Source organism: Pleurodeles waltl, chromosome 9 (assembly GCF_031143425.1).
Source record: "Pleurodeles waltl isolate 20211129_DDA chromosome 9, aPleWal1.hap1.20221129, whole genome shotgun sequence".
Taxonomy (NCBI): Eukaryota; Metazoa; Chordata; class Amphibia; order Caudata; family Salamandridae; genus Pleurodeles; species Pleurodeles waltl.
In genome coordinates this window covers 46,823,553-46,843,721 of record NC_090448.1, presented here as the reverse complement: position 1 = coordinate 46,843,721, position 20,169 = coordinate 46,823,553, and the positions used below count along the sequence as shown (strand labels likewise).

At 47.1% G+C, this 20,169-nt stretch overlaps 1 protein-coding gene across 1 annotated transcript in view; it reads right to left on the bottom strand.

Moving 5' to 3' along the window:
• Nucleotides 1-20,169, bottom strand: part of RUVBL1 (RuvB like AAA ATPase 1) — a 121,145-nt gene that overhangs the window by 62,942 nt on the left and 38,034 nt on the right. Inside the window, exon 4 of the mRNA XM_069206253.1 lies at nucleotides 8,083-8,234. Coding sequence (XP_069062354.1) covers nucleotides 8,083-8,234 — 152 coding nt within the window. The remainder of the gene's footprint in view (nucleotides 1-8,082; nucleotides 8,235-20,169) is intronic.

The following is a 20,169-nucleotide window of genomic DNA, read 5'->3' as shown; positions in this document are numbered from 1 at the left end:
TAACAGTAAACTGATAATGCCCATCAGGTGTGGAGAATGCTGTTTTCTCTTTTGCTCCAGGTGCCATTTTGATTTGCCAGTACCCTGCTGTTAAGTCAAAGGTACTTAAGAATTTGGCAGCACCTAATTTGTCAATCAGCTCGTCAGCTCTAGGAATGGGATGGGCATCTGTCTTGGTGACAGAATTAAGACCTCTGTAGTCCACACAAAACCTCATCTCTCTCTCTCCTTCTTTGGTGTGAGGTTTGGGGACTAAGACCACTGGGCTAGCCCAGGGGCTGTCAGAGTGCTCAATTACTCCCAATTCCAGCATCTTGTGGACTTCCACCTTGATGCTTTCCTTAACTTGATCAGACTGTCTGAAGATTTTGTTTTTGACAGGCATGCTGTCTCCTGTGTCCACATCATGGGTACACAGGTGTGTCTGACCAGGGGTTAGGGAAAAGAGCTCAGCAAACTGTTGTAGGACCTTCCTACAGTCAGCTTGCTGTTGGCCAGAGAGGGTGTCTGAATAGATCACTCCATCCACTGAGCCATCTTTAGGGTCTGAAGAGAGGAGATCAGGGAGAGGCTCACTCTCAGCTTCCTGCTCCTCATCTGTTACCATCAACAGATTCACATCAGCCCTATCATGGAAGAGTTTTAGGCGGTTTACATGGATCACCCTCTTGGGGCTCCTGCTTGTGCCTAGGTCCACCAGGTAGGTGACCTGACTCTTCTTTTCCAGGATTGGGTAAGGGCCACTCCATCTGTCCTGAAGTGCCCTGGGAGCCACAGGCTCCAAAACCCAGACTTTCTGCCCTGGTTGAAATTCAACCATTGCAGCCTTTTGGTCCTACCAAAACTTCAGGAGCTGTTGGCTGGCCTCAAGGTTTTTACTTGCCTTTTCCATGTACTCTGCCATTCTTGAGCGAAGGCCAAGTACATAGTCCACTATGTCTTGTTTAGGCTCATGAAGAGGTCTCTCCCAGCCTTCTTTAACAAGAGCAAGTGGTCCCCTTACAGGGTGGCCAAACAGAACTTCAAAGGGTGAGAACCCTACTCCCTTCTGAGGCACCTCTCTGTAAGCGAAAAGCAGACATGGCAGGAGGACATTCCATCTCCTTTTGAGTTTTTCTGGGAGCCCCATGATCATGCCCTTTAATGTCTTGTTGAATCTCTCAACAAGGCCATTAGTTTGTGGATGATAGGGTGTAGTGAATTTATAAGTCACTCCACACTCATTCCACATGTGTTTTAGGTATGCTGACATGAAGTTGGTACCTCTGTCAGACACCACCTCTTTAGGGAAGCCCACTCTGGTAAAGATACCAATGAGGGCCTTGGCTACTGCAGGGGCAGTAGTCGACCTAAGGGGAATAGCTTCAGGATACCTAGTAGCATGATCCACTACTACTAGGATGTACATATTTCCTGAGGCTGTGGGAGGTTCAAGTGGACCCACTATGTCCACACCCACTCTTTCAAAGGGGACCCCCACCACTGGAAGTGGAATGAGGGGGGCCTTTGGATGTCCACCTGTCTTACCACTGGCTTGACAGGTGGGACAGGAGATGCAAAACTCCTTAACCTTCTGGGACATGTTGGGCCAGTAGAAGTGGTTGACTAACCTCTCCCACGTCTTGGTTTGTCTCAAATGCCCAGCAAGGGGAATATCATGGGCTAAGGTCAGAATAAACTCTCTGAACGCCTGAGGCACTACCACTCTCCTAGTGGCACCAGGTTTGGGATCTCTTGCCTCAGTGTACAGGAGTCCATCTTCCCAATAGACCCTATGTGTTCCATTTTTCTTGCCTTTGGACTCTTCAGCAGCTTGCTACCTAAGGCCTTCAAGAGAGGGACAGGTTTCTTGTCCCTTACACAACTCCTCCCTTGAGGGTCCCCCTGAGCCTAAGAGCTCAACCTGATAAGGTTCCAGCTCCATAGGCTCAGTTCCCTCAGAGGGCAGAACTTCTTCCTGAGAAGAGAGGTTCTCTTTTTCTTGTTGTGTTGCAGCTGGTTTCCCAGCTGACTTTCCTTTTCTCTTGGTAGGCTGGGCCTGTCTTCCAGACTCCAGCTCTACTTTTTCACCCTGTGCCTTGCACTGTGCCCTTGTCTTGACACACACCAGTTCAGGGATACCCAGCATGGCTGCATGGGTTTTCAGTTCTACCTCAGCCCATGCTGAGGACTCCAGGTCATTTCCAAGCAAACAGTCTACTGGGATATTTGAGGAGACCACCACCTGTTTCAGGCCATTGACCCCTCCCCACTCTAAAGTTACCATAGCCATGGGATGTACTTTAGTCTGATTGTCAGCGTTGGTGACTGGATAAGTTTGTCCAGCCAGGTATTGGCCAGGGGAAACCAGTTTCTCTGTCACCATAGTGACACTGGCACCTGTATCCCTCAGGCCCTCTACACTTGTCCCATTAATTAAGAGCTGCTGCCTGTATTTTTGCATGTTAGGGGGCCAGGCAGCCAGTGTGGCTAAATCCACCCCACCCTCAGAGACTAATGTAGCTTCAGTGTGACACCTGATTTGCTCTGGGCACACTGTTGATCCCACTTGGAGACTAGCCATTCCAGTGTTAGCTGGAGTGGAGTTTGAAGTGGTATTTTTCTTGGGACAGGCCTTGTCTCCAGTTTGGTGTCCAGACTGACTACAGCTACGACACCAGGCCTTTTTGGGATCAAAGTTTTTACCCTTGTACCCAGAATTGTTTTTGTGAAGAGGCTCTGGGCCCACCCTCCTGTGCAGGTTTTTGGGGGCCTGTAGAAGACTCTTTACTATTTTTGTTTTTGGCTGTCTCACCACCTTTCCCCTGGGGAGGTTTTGTGACCCCTTTCTTTTGGTCACCCCCTGTGGAAGTTTTGGACACCCTAGTCTTGACCCAATGGTCCGCCTTCTTTCCCAATTCTTGGGGAGAAATTGGTCCTAGGTCTACCAGATGCTGATGCAGTTTGTCATTGAAACAATAACTTAACAGGTGTTATTTCACAAATAAATTGTACAGCCCATCATAATTACTTACACCACTGCCTTGAATCCAACCATCTAGTGTTTTTACTGAGTAGTCTACAAAGTCAACCCAGGTCTGGCTCGAGGATTTTTGAGCCCCCCTGAATCTAATCCTATACTCCTCAGTGGAGAATCCAAAGCCCTCAATCAGGGTACCCTTCATGAGGTCATAAGATTCTGCATCTTTTCCAGAGAGTGTGAGGAGTCTATCCCTACACTTTCCTGTGAACATTTCCCAAAGGAGAGCACCCCAGTGAGATTTGTTCACTTTTCTGGTTACACAAGCCCTCTCAAAAGCTGTGAACCATTTGGTGATGTCATCACCATCTTCATATTTAGTTACAATCCCTTTAGGGATTTTCAACATGTCAGAAGAATCTCTGACCCTATTTATGTTGCTGCCACCATTGATGGGTCCTAGGCCCATCTCTTGTCTTTCCCTTTCTATGGCTAGGATCTGTCTTTCCAAAGCCAATCTTTTGGCCATCCTGGCTAACTGGATGTCCTCTTCACTGGAGTTATCCTCAGTGACTTCAGAGAGGTTGGTCCCTCCTGTGAGGGAACCAGCATCTCTGACTATGATTTGTGGAGTCAGGGCTTGAGAGGCCCTGTCTTCCCTAGATAGGACTGGTGGGGGGGAATCACCCTCCAAGTCACTATACTCATCCTCTGTGTTGCCATCCTCAGAGGGGTTGGCTCTGTCAAACTCTGCCAACAGCTCCTGGAGCTGTAGTTTGGAAGGTCTGGAGCCCATTGCTATTTTCTTTAGTTTACAGAGTGACCTTAGCTCTCTCATCTGTAGATGGAGGTAAGGTGTGGTGTCGAGTTCCACCACATTCACATCTGTACTAGACATTATGCTTCTAAAAGTTGGAATACTTTTTTAAGAAACTAAAACTAGTTCTAGGATCTAATTCAAACTTTTACCAAACTTTTAAACTCTAAAAGAAATGCTAACAGGGACTAACACAAGGCCCTAGCAGGACTTTTAGGAATTTAGAAAAATTTCAAATTGCAAAAATCTATTTCTAATGACAATTTTTGGAATATGTCGTGTGATCAGGTATTGGCTGAGTAGTCCAGCAAATGCAAAGTCTTGTACCCCACCGCTGATCCACCAATGTAGGAAGTTGGCTCTGTATGCACTATTTCAAAGTAAGGAATAGTATGCACAGAGTCCAAGGGTTCCCCTTAGAGGTAAGATAGTGGCAAAAAGAGATAATACTAATGCTCTATTTTGTGGTAGTGTGGTCGAGCAGTAGGCTTATCAAAGGAGTAGTGTTAAGCATTTGTTGTACATACACACAGGCAATAAATGAGGAACACACACTCAGAGACAAATCCAGCCAATAGGTTTTGTTATAGAAAAATATCTTTTCTTAGTTTATTTTAAGAACCACAGGTTCAAATTCTACATGTAATATCTCATTAGAAAGGTATTGCAGGTAAGTACTTTAGGAACTTTGAATCATTACATTAGCATGTATACTTTTTACATAAAACACAATAAGCTGTTTTAAAAGTGGACACAGTGCAATTTTCACAGTTCCTGGGGGAGGTAAAGTATGGTTATTTTTAACAGGTAAGTAAGTCCCTTACAGGTCTCAGTTTTTGGTCCAAGGTAGCCCACCGTTGGGGGTTCAGAGCAACCCCAAAGTTACCACACCAGCAGCTCAGGGCCGGTCAGGTGCAGCGGTCAAAGAGGTGCCCAAAACACATAGGCTTCAATGGAGAGAAGGGGGTGCCCCGGTTCCAGTCTGCCAGCAGGTAAGTACCCGCGTCTTCGGTGGGCAGACCAGGGGGGTTTTGTAGGGCACCGGGGGGGACACAAGTCAGCACAAAAAGTACACCCTCAGCAGCGCGGGGGCGGCCGGGTGCAGTGTGCAAACACGCGTCGGGTTTACAATGGTTTTCAATGAGAGACCAAGGGATCTCTTCAGCGTTGCAGGCAGGCAAGGGGGGGGCTCCTCGGGGTAGCCACCACCTGGGCAAGGGAGAGGGCCTCCTGGGGGTCACTCCTGCACAGGAGTTCCGTTCCTTTAGGTGCTGGGGGCTGCGGGTGCAGGGTCTTTTCCAGCCGTCGGGAAATGGAGTTCAGGCAGTCGCGGTCTGGGGGAGCCTCGGGATTCCCTCTGCAGGCGTCACTGTGGGGGCTCAGGGGGGACAACTTTGGTTGGTCTCGGAGTCGCCGGAGGGTCCTCCCTGAGGTGTTGGTTCTCCACCAGTCAAGTCGGGGTCGCCGGGTGCAGTGTTGCAAGTCTCACGCTTCTTGCGGGGAGTTGCAGGGGTCTTTAAATCTGCTCCTTGAAACAAAGTTGCAGTTCTTTTGGAGCAGTGCCGCTGTCCTCGGGAGTTTCTTGTCTTTCTTGAAGCAGGGCAGTCCTCAGAGGATTCAGAGGTCGCTGGTCCCTTGGAAAGCTTCGCTGGAGCAGGTTTCTTTGGAAGGCAGGAGACAGGCCGGTAAGTCTGGGGCCAAAGCAGTTGGTGTCTTCTGTTCTTCCTCTGCAGGGGTTTTTCAGCTCGGCAGTCTTCTTCTTCTTGTAGTTTCAGGAATCTAAATTCTTAGGTTCAGGGAAGCCCTTAAATACTAAATTTAAGGGCGTGTTTAGGTCTGGGGGGTTAGTAGCCAATGGCTACTAGCCCTGAGGGTGGGTACACCCTCTTTGTGCCTCCTCCCAAGGGGAGGGGGTCACATCCCTAATCCTATTGGGGAATCCTCCATCTGCAAGATGGAGGATTTCTAAAAGTTAGAGTCACTTCAGCTCAGGACACCTTAGGGGCTGTCCTGACTGGCCAGTGACTCCCCCTTGTTATTCTCATTATTTTCTCCGGCCTTGCCGCCAAAAGTGGGGGCCGTGGCCGGAGGGGGCGGGCAACTCCACTAGCTGGAGTGTCCTGCGGTGCTGGCACAAAGGGGTGAGCCTTTGAGGCTCACCGCCAGGTGTGACAGCTCCTGCCTGGGGGAGGTGTTAGTATCTCCACCCAGTGCAGGCTTTGTTACTGGCCTCAGAGTGACAAAGGCACTCTCCCCATGGGGCCAGTAACATGTCTCGGTTGTGGCAGGCTGCTGGAACCAGTCAGCCTACACAGATAGTCGGTTAAGGTTTCAGGGGGCACCTCTAAGGTGCCCTCTGGGGTGTATTTTACAATAAAATGTACACTGGCATCAGTGTGCATTTATTGTGCTGAGAAGTTTGATACCAAACTTCCCAGTTTTCAGTGTAGCCATTATGGTGCTGTGGAGTTCGTGTAAAACAGACTCCCAGACCATATACTCTTATGGCTACCCTGCACTTACAATGTCTAAGGTATTGCTTAGACACTGTAGGAGCACAGTGCTCATGCACTGGTGCCCTCACCTATGGTATAGTGCACCCTGCCTTAGGGCTGTAAGGCCTACTAGAGGGGTGACTTATCTACACCTGCATAGGCAGTGAGAGGCTGGCATGGCACCCTGAGGGGAGTGCCATGTCGACTTACTCGTTTTGTTCTCGCCAGCACACACAAGCTGGCAAGCAGGGTGTCTGTGCTGAGTGAGGGGTCTCCAGGGTGGCATAAGACATGCTGCAGCCCTTAGAGACCTTCCTTGGCATCAGGGCCCTTGGTACCAGGGGTACCATTTACAAGGGACTTATCTGGATGCCAGGGTGTGCCAATTGTGGATACAAAAGTACAGGTTAGGGAAAGAACACTGGTGCTGGGGCCTGGTTAGCAGGCCTCAGCACACTTTCAATTCAAAACATAGCATCAGCAAAGACAAAAAGTCAGGGGGTAACCATGCCAAGGAGGCATTTCCTTACAAGATGCTTTGCTCTAATTTTTGAGTTCATGTTCAAATCAAGTATTTTAAGTTTCTGACATGCTGTTTATGCATCTAAATGGGTACATTTCGGATTCTGAAAGCAGTAACTGGGCTAGCTGAAAATAAAGTACAGCAAGTGGGCAATACATTAGCGCTCGGAGTACAAAAATCTCATTCTTCCGATGGCAGTGGTGAAATGTTTAGGAATGTTATTTCATGCAAACTGTAGGTTCAGATGTAGAACATGCACAACCATGAAATTCTCTGTGATGATTGTAGGGAAGAGCTATAAGTACGACGAACAGTGTTCTCTGGTTCTAAGCACTAGATTATGGTTGGTTAAGTTGTCCAGTCTCCAATTACTACTCTGAAATGCCGCAGATCGAGACATTTTGTGAACCAATAAATTTAGCATTCCAAGACACTCCCACTCAGCATGGCCCTCACATCTGAGTGGGGGAGCTCATCTTACATAAATGAATAAGAAAGTGTTGGCAACAGGTTCTGCAGTAAGAACCAAGCTTATATCATGGCTGTGAGAATCATTAATTGTCCTTGATTTTACAACAGAGTGAGAGAGTGATGCTGTTGTGTTTGTCTAGAAACATTTAGAGTGGTTTTTAGACTATTCTCTCCATGGTTTTGTAGAAGAGTATGTTTTGTACAAGTGTGAAACCGTTTGGTGGTATGTAAGACCTGAAACTGGCCATTTTAAACAGTGGTTGTACTCACAAGGGTTTTAGGTTGGGTGAACGATGCCCTTCCATAAGAGGTCGTTTTTGATCATTTCTAAATATGAGTACAGGAATCTGCTGGCTAGCCCCAAAATGGAATTTAGGCTAGAGATGGAACTGAAGGGTGACCTCAAATATGGGAACAATTTATGCCGTGGGGCTCAGGGCTGTATGGTCTGGGTGCTGCAGAGACCTTCCTTTCTAGTATGGTGATTGCTCTTTTTTTGTGCCTACCAGCTTAGTGATGTAACAGTGGTACAGCCTTTTTTGTGTTTTTGTTCACTTTTCTTTGAATTTGTTTTCATGTAGGGTCTATGCGGCCTGTCATTTCTCCTCTATTATTTGTTAAACCGTATGTCATTCAGAAACTGATTAGTAACTTTTTTTTAGACTCAATCATGGCATCTAGGTGAACCGTGAACCACATTTGCAAAACATTTATGTTTCCCAACAGTACTCACCACAAAACCAATAACTAAGACACTACAATACACAATCTTGGTGGGCTGACGATTATAATGAGTGAAAGGTCTGTCGAACTGTACCTTAAGCTGTTTGGTTCCTTTCGCTGTTTTAAGCCCTATGATGACGTGGCTGATGGTCTTGCCATAGCCCCCCATTGGGTTCTCTGTCTCACATGGGGTTAACTCTGTTACTTCTCCTTCATAGACCTCCTTTGTCTCCTTTATCCTCAAACCTGTGAAATGCATATTGGACAATTCTCAATGACATGTCAAGAACTAGAAAAACAAAACCTACAACAAGAAATTTTCCAGCAAAGCAAGATAAGGGTTTAGGATTTTGTGCATTCCAAAATCCGCAGTTTACGTTAAACTGAAGCTTGGTGCACTCTCAGGCTGCTCACCATATGAAGTTATCGCCTGGGTGGCATTAAAAATAAACTGTCAAAAGTTTGCATCTTATACCAATAATGCTATCTTTCGGACATGTTGTCATGTCTGGTCACAGATATGAATTAAGCAAATTATGAATTTTCACTCTAGATTAACAAATCCAAAGCATAAAATGGTGTAAAAAAAAAAAAAAGTTTCTGCAGTTAACAGACAACTATTGCATCAAAACATGGACCGTGAAGTGAAATGGTGGAAGCTAAAACAGAGCAATAAGCTGTAAGGAAATTCCATGACTTCTGAAACTTTCCTTCCTTACTATTGTGCATAATTTCCTACAATTTGTTGCCTTGGTGGTCTAAGGGACTACTAAAACAGGTAAGTCTTTTCTAATGAAGACACGTTCCAGGAATCCATTCGGCTGCCACCCATGTCCTCTGGCTGCTATGTCTCAGCTTGTTTGCATATAGTTTGCTTCACTGGCCCTTCCTTGGCCCTCTACATACAGCTCTTTATAGTTCAGCCTCCACTGCACTGCTAGAAGCTGATGTATGGGAGGACATTCAAACTTGGAAGAAACCTTCAAAATCCTCTCCATATAGACTGTAGTATTTTTTATGTTTATGAGAGACCACAAATGGCCTATTTATTGCTCTAGGTTTTCAGTGATGTGATCTTGTATGTTCGGCCATTTGAAAGAAACAAGATACTCGTCTGTTCATAAATAGGGAGGGTCAGATTCAGTGACAGAGTGAGGACTCAGACAGAGGGGGAGGTTCTGGGCTCTCAACATAAAAGGATGGCGCTGGTCCCGGTCTAGTCAGCCTGAGGGCTTGAGCTATGCTGCCTATACCGCATTTTAACGATTTCAGGCTTTTACTACTTCTAACAAGGAATGCCTATTTATATCTCAATGACATTTCTTTAAATGCAGACCTACGACTGCTAATTGTTGTTTTGAGAGTAGCTTTTAAAACTGACAATATCCATAACACACTTTGGGCACCTCACAAAATGTTTTAAGTAGAACTTACGTACACTTGATACATGTTGGCACTGTAGAACAACTAAAGCTGTTCCCCAGCACACTGCTCTACAAACATTCCTTCTACAACAAGCACTGGCAATGCCAGTATATCTGGCTTATGAATGAAAGTGCCTCGAGTCATTGATGTTTTTAAGTACTCAATAAGACACCATAAATGCACTCTGTCACTCACCTTTGCACATATGCATCCATTCACTGACATTCTTTCAACCCTCAGGTGACACTAGCACAATAAAACACAAACTCAACAACATATGCAAGATAAATGAAAAGAATACAAGTGTAAAAAACATGTTGCTATGTAAATATGGCAGGCATATGCTTGCAATAATGAAACTGTACGAAGCTGCAGGTATCCGTCTTGCAGTGCTGGTGTGCACAGCCTCACTGTTTTAAAGTTTCAACATGGCTGACACATTTACACCCAACAAGCTAGTCATCTTGGAGTGCTAAAACAATGGTGTAGGAAGTTGGCTCTGTATGCACTATTTCAAAGTAAGGAATAGTATGCACAGAGTCCAAGGGTTCCCCTTAGAGGTAAGAGAGTGGCAAAAAGAGATAATACTAATGCTCTATTTTGTGGTAGTGTGGTCGAGCAGTAGGCTTATCAAAGGAGTAGTGTTAAGCATTTGTTGTACATACACACAGGCAATAAGGGACACACACTCAAACAATTCCAGGCCAATAGGTTTTTGTTATAGAAAAATATATTTTCTTAGTTTATTTTAAGAACCACAGGTTCAAATTCTACATGTAATATCTCATTTGGAAGGTATTGCAGGTAAGTACTTTAGGAACTTTGAATAATTACAGTAGCATATATACTTTTTACATAAAACACATTTAGCTGTTTTAAAAGTGGACACAGTGCAATTTTCACAGTTCCTTGGGAGGTAAAGTATTGTTAGGTTTTGCAGGTAAGTAAACCACCTACGGGGTTAAGATTGGGGTCCAAGGTAGCCCACCGTTGGGGGTTCAGAGCAACCCCAAAGTCACCACACCAGCAGCTCAGGGCCGGTCAGGTGCAGAGTTCAAAGTGGTGCCCAAAACGCATAGGCTTCAATGGAGAGAGGGGGGTGCCCCGGTTCCAGTCTGCCAGCAGGTAAGTACCCGCGTCTTCGGAGGGCAGACCAGGGGGGTTTTGTAGGGCACCGGGGGGGACACAAGTCCACACAAAAAGTACACCCTCAGCAGCGCGGGGGCGGCCGGGTGCAGTGTGCAAACAAGCGTCGGGTTTCCAATGGGAGACCAAGGGGTCTCTTCAGCGGTGCAGGCAGGGGTAGCCACCACCTGGGCAAGGGAGAGGGCCTCCTGGGGGTCACTCCTGCACTGGAGTTCCGATCCTTCAGGTGCTGGGGGCTGCGGGTGCAGGGTCTTTTCCTGCGGTCGGGATTTTAGAGTCAGGCAGTCGCGGTCAGGGGGGACCTGGGGATTCCCTCTGCAGGCGTCGCTGTGGGGGTTCAGGGGGGACAACTTTGGTTACTCACAGTCTCGGAGTCGCCGGAGGGTCCTCCCTGAGGTGTTGGTTCTCCACCAGTCGAGTCGGGGTCGCCGGGTGCAGTGTTGCAAGTCTCACACTTCTTGCGGGGATTGCAGGGGTCTTTAAATCTGCTCCTCTGAAACAAAGTTGCAGTCTTTTTGGAACAGGGCCGCTGTCCTCAGGAGTTTCTTGTTCCTCTTGAAGCAGGGCAGTCCTCTGAGGATTCAGAGGTCGCTGGTCCTGGAGAAAGCGTCGCTGGAGCAGGTTTCTTTAGAAGGCAGGAGACAGGCCGGTAGGACTGGGGCCAAAGCAGTTGGTGTCTTCTTTCTTCTTCTGCAGGGTTTTTCAGCTCAGCAGTATTCTTCTTCGGGAAGTTGCAGGAATCTAAATTCTTAGGTTCAGGGGAGCCCTTAAATACTAAATTTAAGGGCGTGTTTAGGTCTGGGGGGTTAGTAGCCAATGGCTACTAGCCCTGAGGGTGGGTACACAATCTTTGTGCCTCCTCCGAAGGGGAGGGGGTCACATTCCTATCCCTATTGGGGGGAATCCTCCATCTGCAAGATGGAGGATTTCTAAAAGTTAGAGTCACTTCAGCTCAGGACACCTTAGGGGCTGTCCTGACTGGCCAGTGACTCCTCCTTGTTATTCTCATTATCTCCTCCGGCCTTGCTGCCAAAAGTGGGGCCGTGGCCGGAGGGGGCGGGCAACTCCACTAGCTGGAGTGCCCTGCGGTGCTGGAACAAAGGGGGTAAGCCTTTGAGGCTCACCGCCAGGTGTTACAGCTCCTGCCTGGGGGAGGTGATAGCATCTCCACCCAGTGCAGGCTTTGTTACAGGCCACAGAGTGACAAAGGCACTCTCCCCATGTGGCCAGCAACATGTCTCGGGTGTGGCAGGCTGCTAGAACCAGTCAGCCTACACGGGTAGTTGGTTTAAGTTTCAGGGGCCACCTCTAAGGTGCCCTCTGGGGTGTATTTTACAATAAAATGTACACTGGCATCAGTGTGCATTTATTGTGCTGAGAAGTTTGATACCAAACTTCCCAGTTTTCAGTGTAGCCATTGTGGTGCTGTGGAGTCTGTGTTTGACAGACTCCCAGACCATATACTCTTATGGCTACCCTGCACTTACAATGTCTAAGGTATTGCTTAGACACTGTAGGAGCACAGTGCTCATGCACTGGTGCCCTCACCTATGGTATAGTGCACCCTGCCTTAGGGCTGTAAGGCCTACTAGAGGGGTGACTTATCTACACCTGCATAGGCAGTGAGAGGCTGGCATGGCACCCTGAGGGGAGTGCCATGTCGACTTACTCGTTTTGTTCTCGCCAGCACACACAAGCTGGCAAGCAGGGTGTCTGTGCTGAGTGAGGGGTCTCCAGGGTGGCATAAGACATGCTGCAGCCCTTAGAGACCTTCCTTGGCATCAGGGCCCTTGGTACCAGGGGTACCATTTACAAGGGACTTATCTGGATGCCAGGGTGTGCCAATTGTGGATACAAAAGTACAGGTTAGGGAAAGAACACTGGTGCTGGGGCCTGGTTAGCAGGCCTCAGCACACTTTCAATTCAAAACATAGCATCAGCAAAGGCAAAAAGTCAAGGGGTAACCATGCCAAGGAGGCATTTCCTTACAAATGGTAAAGTAAGGGCAACAGCATTTCGATTAGAGGACGTGGTTAGGTGAGACGCAACAAACTGCAGATGAAATTACAAGCAAGCAGCCCATTAGCAATTGGGAAACTGTAGGATCGGTTAAAAAAAAAAAAAAAGATGAGAAGCAAAGAAATCAAAGGGGTATTGAAAACGAAAGGACAGGCCAACCAGCCCTGACACTGAAACACATTCAATTTCAGTAGGATGTGCAGGTGATCAGAAAATGTGGTCATTCACAGTGCAAGGGAGACCATGACAGTTGTGGACTGAGCCATTACCACAGGCAGTATGCGGCCATGGATTAAAGTAGAGTGTTAATGACACCAGTAGCAGAAAATGGCTGACCTAAAGCCCCTCTATGTATCGATATGGATATATATTTATGTACATATGAATGTTTTTTTTTATTTTTTTTAATACAAGATCCTGGAAGAAAGCTAAACCTGTCAGGCCTTACAAAGAGATTCTTGCAAGAATTATTACACTCCAAATCTTCTACCACTAGGATTTGTCGAAGGGGTAACTAAGCAACACCAAAATCTGTCCCTACGAAGATAATTTGTGAGATTTCATGTATTAAAATACCAGGCTGCAGGCTTTAACAAAGCAAAAAACAATTCACCTTTGAAGGTCTACCGGGCTTTGTCATTTGTGTTCATTAGTAACTATATCAGGTCTACTGTCCATGTCGTAACTTTTGATAATAAATAGATCAGACCCATGTCATCTGAAGAAAATAAATCCTAGTGAATCCCTCAGGCCCATAGCTGTTGTCATTGGGTAGTAACCATAACAAACTCAAGCCTACTGTACTGAGGTTCAGCTTTCCCACAAAGCAGCCATCAGGCATTCAGTCATAAAACTATAAATGTATATAAATTACAATTGGCAGAGCAAAATACATTCACTCCTAAGAGGGCTTAACAAGGATTCTCACAGTGCAAATCTTCCATACATATGTTTGTCAGAAGGGGTAACCAACAAAAACTCTTGCCTACTATAGGAATCAGTGAGATTCCATGCAACAAAATACCTATATGTAGGCATTAATAAGAGAACTAACAATCCATCCTTGAATACCTATTGACTTTAACTGAAGCTTTTCACAATAAATACTGCAGGCTTACTGCCTTTTTCATAACAAGAAGACATATAATCTTTATATCTACCTGGCTTGTCACCATAGCCAACTCAGACCCAACTGATTGGGCATACGATTTCCCACAAGTAAACCATCATGCATACAGTAATATTACAAATACGTACACAAATTGCAGTTGTCAAAACAATGTAAAATCCCTTCTTAGAGAGTCTAGTAAGGATTATCATAGTACGCATTTCCTATCCCAACAGTTTGTTCGGTGTGTCACCAACACCAACCCCTTTGCCTACTACAGTAATCTGAGAATCCCTGTAACAAAGAAACTGCCACAGGATTTAGCACAGTGTGAAAACAACCCACCCTTAAGAGAGTTTGTTTTTAACACATGCGTTTCACAGTAAGTCAGTCAGGCCTACTGGCTTTGCCATACGTTTCATGAGCTGCTAAATTCCTAACAAGTATTTTCACAGATAAAATCTTCGATATTCACAGTTTTCGACGGGGATAATACCAAAACCTTTTGCCTACTACAGGTATTTATGTGATTCTATGTAACAAAATAATTGTCTGCATGCCATAATACACAGTACTAACCACGCACAGTTAAACAGATTGCTGTTAACGCATGCTTCTCACAATAAATAGGTCACGCCTTCTTTTATCATAACATTTCACAGTAAACAGATCAGGCCTATAGCCATGATCACTGGCTTACCTCTATGTTACGTTACGTGCATTTGCATAGCACACAACTCACACGATTGTATCAAGGGTCAAGATGGCATCCTGGCGCTGAAGTAGGAACTGTATAGCCGAGCCAGGGTTGGGGCTAGGTGAGGAGTCAGACTGTCAGTTTCTTGAGGAACTCAAGAACTGTGGTGGTGGCTCTGATGGGTAGGGGTAGGTAGTTGTAGGCTTTTGGAGCTAGACAAGAGAATCCATGACCATCAGATCTGGTTCTGCATACGAGGGTGTGTGTGTGTAAGGAAATGCCTCCTTGGCATGGTTACCCCCTGACTTTTTGCCTTTGCTGATGCTATGTTTTGAATTGAAAGTGTGCTGAGGCCTGCTAACCAGGCCCCAGCACCAGTGTTCTTTCCCTAACCTGTACTTTTGATTCCACAATTGGCACACCCTGACATCCAGATAAGTCCCTTGTAACTGGTACCTCTGGTACCAAGGGCCCTGATGCCAGGGAAGGTCTCTAAGGGCTGCAGCATGTATTATGCCACCCTAGAGACCCCTCACTCAGCACAGACACACTGCTTACCAGCTTGTGTGTGCTAGTGAGGACAAAACGAGTAAGTCGACATGGCACTCCCCTCAGGGTGCCATGCCAGCCTCTCACTGCCTATGCAGTATAGGTAAGACACCCCTCTAGCAGGCCTTACAGCCCTAAGGCAGGGTGCACTATACCATAGGTGAGGGTACCAGTGCATGAGCACTGTGCCCCTACAGTGTCTAAGCAAAACCTTAGACATTATAAGTGCAGGGTAGCCATAAGAGTATATGGTCTGGGAGTCTGTTTTACACGAACTCCACAGCACCATAATGGCTACACTGAAAACTGGGAAGTTTGGTATCAAACTTCTCAGCACAATAAATGCACACTGATGCCAGTGTACATTTTATTGGAAAATACACCACAGAGGGCACCTTAGAGGTGCCCCCTAAAACTTAACCGACTATCTGTGTAGGCTGACTGGTTCCAGCAGCCTGCCACACTAGAGACATGTTGCTGGCCCCATGGGGAGAGTGCCTTTGTCACTCTGAGGCCAGTAACAAAGCCTGCACTGGGTGGAGATGCTAACACCTGGCGGTGAGCCTCAAAGGCTCACCCCTTTGTCACAGCACCGCAGGACACTCCAGCTAGTGGAGTTGCCTGCCCCCTCCGGCCCCGGCCCCCACTTTTGGCGGCAAGGCCGGAGAAAATAATGAGAATAACAAGGAGGAGTCACTGGCCAGTCAGGACAGCCCCGAAGGTGTCCTGAGCTGAGGTGACTAACTTTTAGAAATCCTCCATCTTGCAGATGGAGGATTCCCCCAATAGGATTAGGGATGTGACCCCCTCCCCTTGGGAGGAGGCACAAAGAGGGTGTACCCACCCACAGGGCTAGTAGCCATTGGCTACTAACCCCCCAGACCTAAACACGCCCTTAAATTTAGTATTTAAGGGCTTCCCTGAACCTAAGATTTTAGATTCCTGCAACTACAAGAAGGACTGCTGAGCTGAAAGACCCCTGCAGAGGAAGACCAGAAGACACCAACTGCCTTGGCCCCAGACTTACCGGCCTGTCTCCTGCCTTCCAAAGAACCTGCTACAGCGACGCTTTCCAAGGGACCAGCGACCTCTGAATCCTCTGAGGACTGCCCTGCTTCGAAAAAGACAAGAAACTCCCGAGGACAGCGGCACTGCTCCAAAAGAACTGCAACTTTGTTACAAGGAGCAGATATAAAGACCCCTGCAACTCCCCGCAAGAAGCGTGAGACTTGCAACACTGCACCCGGCGACCCCGACTCGACTGGTGGAGAACAACCAACTCAGGGAGGACCCTCCGGCGACTCTACGACTGTGAGTAACCAAAGTTGTCCCCCCTGAGCCCCCACAGCGACGCCTGCAGAGGGAATCCCCAGGCTCCCCCTGACCGCAACTGTCTGAACTCCATTTCCCGACGGCTGGAAAAGACCCTGCACCCGCAGCCCCCAGCCCCTAAAGAAACGGAACTTCTGTGCAGGAGTGACCCCCAGGAGGCCCTCTCCCTTGCCCAGGTGGTGGCTACCCCGAGGAGCCCCCCCCTTGCCTGCCTGCATCGCTGAAGAGACCCCTTGGTCTCCCATTGAAACCTGAAGGAAACCCGACGCGTGTTTGCACACTGCACCCGGCCGCCCCGCGCTGCTGAGGGTGTACTTTCTGTGCTACTTTGTGTCCCCCCCCGGTGCCCTACAAAACCCCCCTGGTCTGCCCTCCGAAGACGCGGGTACTTACCTGCTGGCAGACTGGAACCGGGGCACCCCCTTCTCTCCATTATAGCCTATGTGTTTTGGGCACCTCTTTGACCTTTGCACCTGACCGGCCCTGAGCTGCTGGTGTGATAACTTTGGGGTTGCTCTGAACCCCCAACGGTGGGCTACCTTGGACCAAAAACTGAGACCTGTAAGGGACTTACTTACCTGTTAAAAATAACCATACTTTACCTCCCCCAGGAACTGTGAAAATTGCACTGTGTCCACTTTTAAAACAGCTTATTGTGTTTTATGTGAAAAGTATACATGCTAAAGTAATGATTCAAAGTTCCTAGAGTACTTACCTGCAATACCTTTCAAAAGAGCTATTACATGTAAAATTTGAACCTGTGGTTCTTAAAATAAACTAAGAAATATATATTTTTCTATAACAAAACCTATTGGCTGGATTTGTCTCTGAGTGTGTGTACCTCATTTATTGTCTATATGTATGTACAACAAATGCTTAACACTACTCCTTGGATAAGCCTACTGCTCGACCACACTACCACAAAATAGAGCATTAGTATTATCTCTTTTTACCACTATTTTACCTCTAAGGGGAACCCTTGGACTCTGTGCATGCTATTCCTTACTTTGAAATAGCACATACAGAGCCAACTTCCTACATTGGTGGATCAGCGGTGGGATACAAGACTTTGCATTTGCTGGACTACTCAGCCAATACCTGATCACACGACAAATTCCAAAATTGTCATTAGAAATTGATTTTTGCAATTTGAAAAGTTTTCTAAATTCTTTAAAGTCCTGCTAGGGCCTTGTGTTAGTCCCTGTTAGCATTTCTTTTAGAGTTTAAAAGTTTGTAAAAGTTTGAATTAGATTCTAGAACTAGTTTTAGATTCTTAAAAGCATTCCAACTTTTAGAAGAATAATGTCTAGTACAGAGATGAATGTGGTGGAACTCGACACCACACCTTACCTCCATCTCCAGATGAAAGAGCTAAGGTCACTCTGTAACATAAGAAAAATAACAATGGGCTCCAGACCTACCAAAGTACAGCTCCAGGAGCTGTTGGCAGAGTATGATAGAGCCAACCCCTCTGTGGATAACACAGAGGAGGATGATAGTGAACTGGAGGAAGAATCCCCTCCATCAGTCCTATCTAGGGAGAACAGGGCTTCTCAAGCCCTGACTCCAAAAATAATAGTCAGAGATACTGGCTCCCTCACAGGAGGGTCCAGCCTCTCTGAAATCACTGAGGATAACTCCAGTGAAGAGGACATCCAGTTAGCCAGGATGGCCAAAAGATTGGCTTTGGAAAAACAGATCCTAGCCATAGAAAGGGAAAGACAAGAGATGGGCCTAGGACCCATCAATGGTGGCAACAACATAACTAGGGTCAGAGATTCTCCTGACATGTTGAAAATCCCCAAAGGGATTGTAACTAAATATGAAGATGGTGATGACATCACCAAATGGTTCACAGCTTTTGAGAGGGCTTGTGAAACCAGAAAAGTGAACAAATCTCACTGGGGTACTCTCCTTTGGGAAATTTTCACAGGAAAGTGTAGGGATAGACTCCTCACACTCTCTAAAAAAGATGCAGAATCGTATGACCTCATGAAGGGTACCCTGATTGAGGGCTTTGGATTCTCCACTGAGGAGTATAGGATTAGATTCAGGGGGGCTCAAAAATCCTCGAGCCAGACCTGGGTTGACTTTGTAGACTACTCAGTAAAAACACTAGATGGTTGGATTCAAGGCAATCGTGTAAATGATTATGATTGGCTGTACAATTTATTTGTGAAAGAACACCTATTAAGTAATTGTTTCAATGATAAACTGCATCAGCATCTGGTGGACCTAGGACCAATTTCTCCCCAAGAATTGGGAAAGAAGGCGGACCATTGGGTCAAGACTAGGGTGTCCAAAACTTCCACAGGGGGTGACCAAAAGAAGGGGGTCACAAAACCTCCCCAGGGGAAAGGTGGTGAGAGCCAAAAACAAAGATAGTAAAGAGTCTTCTACAGGCCCCGAAAAACCTGCACAGGAGGGTGGGCCCAGAGCCTCTTCACAAAACAATTCTGGGTACAAGGGTAAAAACTTTGATCCCAAAAAGGCCTGGTGTCGTAACTGTAGTCAGTCTGGACACCAAACTGGAGACAAGGCCTGTCCCAAGAAAGATACCACTTCTAACTCCCATCCAGCTAAAACTGGAATGGCCAGTCTCCAAGTGGGATCAACAGTGTGCCCAGAGCAAATCAGGTGTCACACTGAAGCTACATTAGTCTCTGAGGGTGGGGTGGATTTAGCCACACTGGCTGCCTGGCCCCCAAACATGCAAAAATACAGGCAGCAGCTCTTAATTAATGGGACAAGTGTAGAGGGCCTGAGGGATACAGGTGCCAGTGTCACCATGGTGACAGAGAAACTGGTTTCCCCTGGCCAATACCTGGCTGGACAAACTTATCCAGTCACCAACGCTGACAATCAGACTAAAGTACATCCCATGGCTATGGTAACTTTAGAGTGGGGAGGGGTCAAAGGCCTGAAACAGGTGGTGGTCTCCTCAAATATCCCAGTAGACTGTTTGCTTGGAAATGACCTGGAGTACTCAGCATGGGCTGAGGTAGAACTGAAAACCCATGCAGCCATGCTGGGTATCCCTGAACTGGTGTGTGTCAAGACTAGGGCACAGTGCAAGGCACAGGGTGAAAAAGTAGAGCTGGAGTCTGGAAAAATGGCCCAGCCTACCAAGAGAAAAGGAAAGTCAGCTGGGAAACCAGCTGCAACACAACACCAAAAAGAGAACCTCTCTTCTCAGGAAGAAGTTCTGCCCTCTGAGGGAACTGAGCCTATGGAGCTGGAACCTTATCAGGTTGAGCTCTTGGGCCCAGGGGGACCCTCAAGGGAAGAGTTGTGTAAGGGACAAGAAACCTGTCCCTCTCTTGAAGGCCTTAGGCAGCAAGCTGCTGAAGAGTCCAAAGGCAAGAAAAATGGAACACATAGGGTCTATTGGGAAGATGGACTCCTGTACACTGAGGCAAGAGATCCCAAACCTGGTGCCACTAGGAGAGTGGTAGTGCCTCAGGGTTTCAGAGAGCTTATTCTGACCTTAGCCCATGATATTCCCCTTGCTGGGCATTTGGGACAAACCAAGACGTGGGAGAGGTTAGTCAACCACTTCTACTGGCCCAATATGTCCCAGAAGGTTAAGGAGTTTTGCCTCTCCTGCCCCACCTGTCAATCCAGTGGTAAGACAGGTGGGCATCCAAAGGCCCCCCTCATTCCACTTCCAGTGGTGGGGGTCCCCTTTGAAAGAGTGGGTGTGGACATAGTTGGTCCACTAGAACCTCCCACAGCCTCAGGAAATATGTACATCCTAGTAGTAGTGGATCATGCTACTAGGTATCCTGAAGCTATTCCCCTTAGGTCGACTACTGCCCCTGCAGTAGCCAAGGCCCTCATTGGTATCTTTACCAGAGTGGGTTTCCCTAAGGAGGTGGTGTCTGACAGAGGTACCAACTTCATGT